Below are 5881 nucleotides of genomic sequence, written 5' to 3'. Positions count from 1 at the left end.
AACAACAACAGTCTTTCCACACTGACCCAGAGACAAACTCATGTGGTGCAAAGCAAAGAAATCAGTAACTGTTTGGGTGTTTTTCTTTTTCTTTTAGTAGGTTCTATGCCCAGCTTGAAGTCCAACGTGGGGCTTGAACTCATGACCCTGAAATCAGTACCTGAGCTGAGATCAAGAGTCCGACGCTTAACTGACTGAGGCACCCAGGCACCCCGGGTTTTCTTTTTAAGGAGACTGAAAGGTTTGTATGTAAATGATGAAGGCTTTACAGTTTCTGTTATTGAAATATAAAAATGAGTTTACACATTCACAGGTGATGGGAGATTACTGTACACTTTAGTACATAGGGTTCATCGTGGAGAATCCTGAGTTTGAAAACAAGGCTCAAAGAGTCTAATAGTATTTGCAATAATGGCTTTTAGTAGACTAGTATATGTCTGTTTTCTGCTATGTCATATACAGATTGTTTTTATTTATATTTTCAAGTATGCCCCAGAGTTACATGCTACTCTAAAATTACTAATTAAAGACATAATTACTTAGGAAGCATTTTTCTGTATCTACACTCTCAAAAGGAAGAAAAATATATCATTAAAAGCACAGCATCTACTACAAGGAAAATTTATACTCTGGTTCAAGAACTGTCTGAACGTGTGGAAAACAAACACATGAACAATGAAATGGATAGCCCTTCCTGAGAATGTCCCTCTATATGTGATGAAACCAAGAAAATAAGCTGGAAGCTTGGCTGAGTTCAAATTTCAGCTCAGCCAGTTTTTCATTTCTCATCTAAGATTATCTAAAATAGTCCCTCCTTTGTTTCCCCATCTATAAAATGGAAATAACTGTACCTACTTCACAGAACTGTGAGGATTAACATTAGTATAAGCAGAGTGCTTGTTAGCCAAGTAACTCACACTAAGAAAGCACTCAATGGTTGTTTTTCCTCAAGAAACTCAGGACAGGAAGAACATCTGAGAATATTACAGTAGAACTAACTATGCAGACAGCTTTCCAGGTGGCATTACCAAGAAAAGAATTAGAACAGTGAGCAAGACCTCTGTTAGACCACACTAAAATGCTTGGGCTGATCTTCTGTACTGTCACACCACAGACTGTAAGAATTTCAGGCAATCTCTCTGGTCTAAGAGTACTTCTTTAACTATTCCCTTCATTAGAGAGGAGAAAATCTTTTACCCAATATTCCTCCCTCCACCACTAACAAAACTTTATTTCCTTCAAAAAAAAAAAAAATACATGATGTATTGCAGCTAACAGATAAGAAGAGAGAATAGGAAAAAAACACCTATTTATCACCTAGTTTTGTCAAACCGTATATTTTTTACAGTTCTTGATGAACTAGAAAATATATTACTGCACTTGCTCCAAAAATTCTTTGACTCCACCAGGATCTCCAATGCATTGATACTTCTACCTTTTTACAGTGCCTCATCCCCTTTGATATCCACTCTCTTCATTATCCAGCTTAAATTAAAATTCATAATCATCATAATCACCCCCATGCATATAGTTGACTCTCTAGTCCCTCTTTGCCTTCACTGTACTCACAAAATCAACTACACTGGTTAAATATAATCCCCACCAAATCTGTGCCCAGGAAGAGGAACACTAAAGTTATGGAAAAATGCACCACCATGCCAACTGCACTCAAGTACACTATTAATCTGACAGGTAATAAATTCCCCCAGTTTATTCACTCTCAGGCTCTTGTAGATAACTATTTTATATCATCCTCCTCAACCTGTTCAACATCATGTTCTTCCTCAACATCACACTCAAGGACTCTGCTTCCTGCTTCACTTACAAAACTGAAGCAGTGAGGAATCTCCACGGTTGCACGTTTACCCATCTACTAGCAGGATCTCGTACACACCCGGAATTCCCACTGGTAATCACAGATGAACTATTCATTTTCTCACCTCTTCACATACCAGATTCTCTCCTTCTGTGCACCTACTCAGGAGCATGACTTGTGTAACTCTCCCCTTTCTCCTGTCAACTACATCTATATCTACTTTTTAATCTCTAATGGATCATTTCCATTACCACACAAATATGTCCATATTTCTCTCATCTCAAAAATTTCCACTTGCCCTCCTATCCCCTACATTATTTATTTGCTGTTGTGGGCAGGAAAATTCCTTAAAAGAGTTGTCTCCCTCCTGTTATCTCTCAAACCCACTCCAAACAAGCTTTCAGCCCCACCACTGAAATTAATCTGCTCTTAACAAAGTCCTCAATGACTTCCACATTGTTAAATCCAAAAACCAATTTTCACACTTCATCCTTGATTAGCCTATAAAGAGTATTTCACACAGATGACCATTCTTCCTTAATTATTTTCTTTTAAATCACTGGCCTTTGTTGCTCATTTTTCTTTATAGGTTTCCCAAACTTCTCACCTCTAGAGTGATCCAAAGCTCAGAATATCTCTTCTCTGCCCACACTTGGGGATCTCATCCAGTCTGGAGATTTTAAATTCCATCTCCACATTCATCATCCATCCAACCACCTGCTCCACATCAATATAAAATTCAGCATGTCCAAAACTGAACTCCTGATCTTTCCTATAAAGTGCCCCTGCCACAACCTTTCCCACTGCATGCGTGATGAAATTCCATCTTCTAGCTGCTCAGGCAAAACCCTTGAGTCATTCTTGATTCCATTCTTTCTCTCGTACACCACAGCCTATTTACAGGAAATCCTGTCAGTTGTACCTTCAAAATATATAAAGAATATGACTAATCCTCACCACCTCCAGCTACCTGAGCCACTATCATTCTTCAATAATATCATTACCTTCATCTTCAACAACCTGCTTCTAGCTTATTTTATGTAAAGCACATTTTCGGCACAGCTATTTCTAAAATACCCTCTTAACACTGAAGTCAGATAATGTCACTTCCCTACTCAAAACTCCACGCTGGCTCCCAACTTCAATCAAAGTAAAGCCCAAAGTCCTTACAATGGTCCACAATGCCTTACAAAAGCTAAATCCAATCCCCTTTACCTCTCTGACCTCCTCTCCATGGTCAGTCTACCGCAGCCACAGTGACCTCCTTGTTTGTTAGTCTGTGAAAAGGCAGGACACATTCTTACTTAAGTACTTCTGTGCAGGAAGATTTCTCTACCTGGAATGCTCTTCTACTATGTAAGGCTTAATCTGACCTCAGTATTTAAAATTACAAGTTCCTCTCCAACTTTAACACTCACTTTCCCTACCCTTCATATTTTTCCATTGCCCTTACAATCAAGAAACATAATATATAATTTATTACATTTACTACCTGCCCACATATTTGTTCACACACACACACGTGTGTGTATGTGTGTGTATCACAACTACCATGAATATGTCTGACAAACAGGAAGTGCTCATTAATTATTTGGTGAATATCTTGAAGCCTGATTTGGTGGGAATAATACAACCCACCTACAGTAGAAAAAAAAATCAGGAATATACCACTTTATAAATAGATTTAGGAAGTACTATATGTGCAACTTTTTGCAAAAGGAATACAGATTCATATTTAAACTGTAATGCATAATAGAAATAGGAGCAAACACATTAACCACTAACATAAGACACTAGTCTCAGCACTTTGGACATATTAATTCAATCCTCACAACCACCCTATGAGTTAGGCAGCGTTATTTCACCAATCTTATCAGAAAGCAACTAAGAAACAAAGAGGTTAAATAACCTGCCCATGCTTGCGCAACTAGTAAGTGGCAGAGCCAGGATTTTAACCTAAGCATTTTGGATTCAGAATCCATACTTAGAAAGTCATGACATCTAGTTACAGGCAGGGAGGGAGGGAAGGAGGAAGGAAGGAAGGGCGGGCAAATATGCATCTCTAAGCTACTCCATAATAGGAAAAGGTCCAAGAGTCTACCTGCCTTCAGGGAACTCACAATCTAAACAAAAAAGAGTAACAAAATCTACACATAAACGATGAACCAATCATAAAGTACTCTACTTATTGGGCTAAGACTTGCCTACATGCAGACTTCTGTATGTATCGCAAAGGAAAAGAGAGGTCCCTGTTCCAGGCAGAGGGGAACAGTATGTGCAAAGTCACTGAGATGAGAGCAGGATCCACCACAGAACTTTGAGTAGTTAGGAAAGCAGAAAAAAACAAAGGGAGCAAATTGGGGAACAGCAAGTTAAGCAGAGACACAATCATATACATCTTAAAACATCTTGATAAAGATTTTAAATTTTAAATTAAGCAAGGAGGAGGGTGCATAAAAATTTTAATCGGGGAATAACATGGTAGTTACACTGTAGCAGGAGCACTGCTAATAACAGATCAGAGACTAAACAGAAGTAAACTGCAGTTTAAGAACTAATTCAGAAAAGCCTACGAAGAAACTTGGGCAAAATGAGAATGATTGATGATGTCTACAGAACGGTAACCCCAACGTTTGAGAATCTTCATGTCCATTTCCACTAATACTGCCGTATTTCAAGTTCTCATTTCTTCCATCCTAAACTCCCATTAGAGCCTCCTAAGTGATTTCCCTAGCTCACCGAAATTAGATACCAGTTCCCCAAAGCAAAGCTCTGCTGTATCTAACAAACTTTCAATAACTTGTAAAATCTTTCTAAAAGCAAAATTCTATGTATCAGCAAGACACTGATTTATCCCAAATACACCTTCATAACCACACAACTTTTCCTGACTTTCCTGCTCATTGTTCCCTCTAGCTGGATTAAGCTAAACAGCCTCCTGTCTCAGGAAGCTTTCCCTAATCCTCAGCAATTAACTTCTCTTATGCTCCCGAAGCAGTTTATTACTCCCTTAAAGCAACTACTATATTCTGCCCAGATCATAATCGCTAGGTTCTGGATTTTTCCCCCCTTGTGAGGTTCCATGAAGCTAACCATCATGCAACAGATTTTTTCTTTGGGAAAGGAACTGTCTTTTGCTATGGAAACACTTTGATAGGAGCTTAAAGCAAAAGCTATGCTTCAAATTGTAAGCATTTCAACAATTCAGAGATGTTAAGAACAATGAAGTTCTCAATAAAAGAACTGGGATTCTTTCTTGCAAATCACAGTTATAACCATAACAGTTTTAAGATAACAATTTTAATACTTTACCTGTTTGAATTGGGGATGCTGTATATGCATGCATATATCCCGGCTACAGCATATACCAATGAGGTTGTCTCCCCAGCTCCTGGTTCCCACTTTCTTAGAAAGGGATGTAATACACAAAGATGGTCCTCCAGGAATCAATTCTTTCCTGTCCATATTACTTCCCCCTCCCCTGCAAAAAGTGGATTAATCCTGGGGTCAGCCAATTGAACATTTCACCCCAAAAATGTGAAATATGGAGAGAACAAAGATCGGAAGTTACTGGACTAAATCACCCCTTTAAAGGAACATCCAGCAACTTCCGGTCCAGCCCCTGAGGTACCCCATTCTCATATTCTTGGCTTGGTAGTTTAACTCAACCTGTGATTCTAAGTTCTACCTCAATATCCTTCCAATAAATCTGTCTCTTCTCTCATTTTTGAGGGGGCTTACGAGAATCAAAATCAGTCTGTTCTGCTTACAAGCAAAAAAGCCTTAAATTAACTTGATCCTTTCAAAAAGTCATATATTCTTTGAGGATTACATATTTAATGCTCTATCTTTTAAGTAGAAATCTGAGCTGAGAAAAAAGCCTCTTCTTGATTTTCAAATTACAACGAAAAAGTTCACTTCCTATATTTTAATATTTAAAATGCTGTGACACTATTAAATTAATTCAAGTCTAAGTGGACATTCCCAAATGAGCCTACTGAACATTCAGTCTAGCAGTATGACAGAGCACTACTATAAAGTAACTTTATTGCTATTTTCTTTTTT

The 5881-nt window shown here is 38.2% G+C and overlaps 1 protein-coding gene across 2 annotated transcripts in view; it reads right to left on the bottom strand.

Moving 5' to 3' along the window:
• The window catches only part of PPP4R2 (protein phosphatase 4 regulatory subunit 2), a 53742-nt gene that overhangs the window by 24434 nt on the left and 23427 nt on the right, over positions 1 to 5881 (bottom strand). The window contains exon 1 of one of the 2 annotated variants that reach the window (XM_034658645.1): positions 3032 to 3066. The exons of the other annotated variant lie outside the window; for it this stretch is intronic. Coding sequence (XP_034514536.1) covers positions 3032 to 3051 — 20 coding nt within the window. The 5' untranslated portion in view covers positions 3052 to 3066. Of the gene's footprint in view, positions 1 to 3031; positions 3067 to 5881 lie in introns of those variants that run through there. 2 annotated transcript variants of the gene reach the window in all.

Source organism: Ailuropoda melanoleuca, chromosome 4 (genome assembly GCF_002007445.2).
Source record: "Ailuropoda melanoleuca isolate Jingjing chromosome 4, ASM200744v2, whole genome shotgun sequence".
In the NCBI taxonomy this organism is placed as follows: Eukaryota; Metazoa; Chordata; class Mammalia; order Carnivora; family Ursidae; genus Ailuropoda; species Ailuropoda melanoleuca.
Note: the sequence above shows the minus strand (reverse complement) of the source record. Positions and strands in the feature narration are given on the sequence as shown.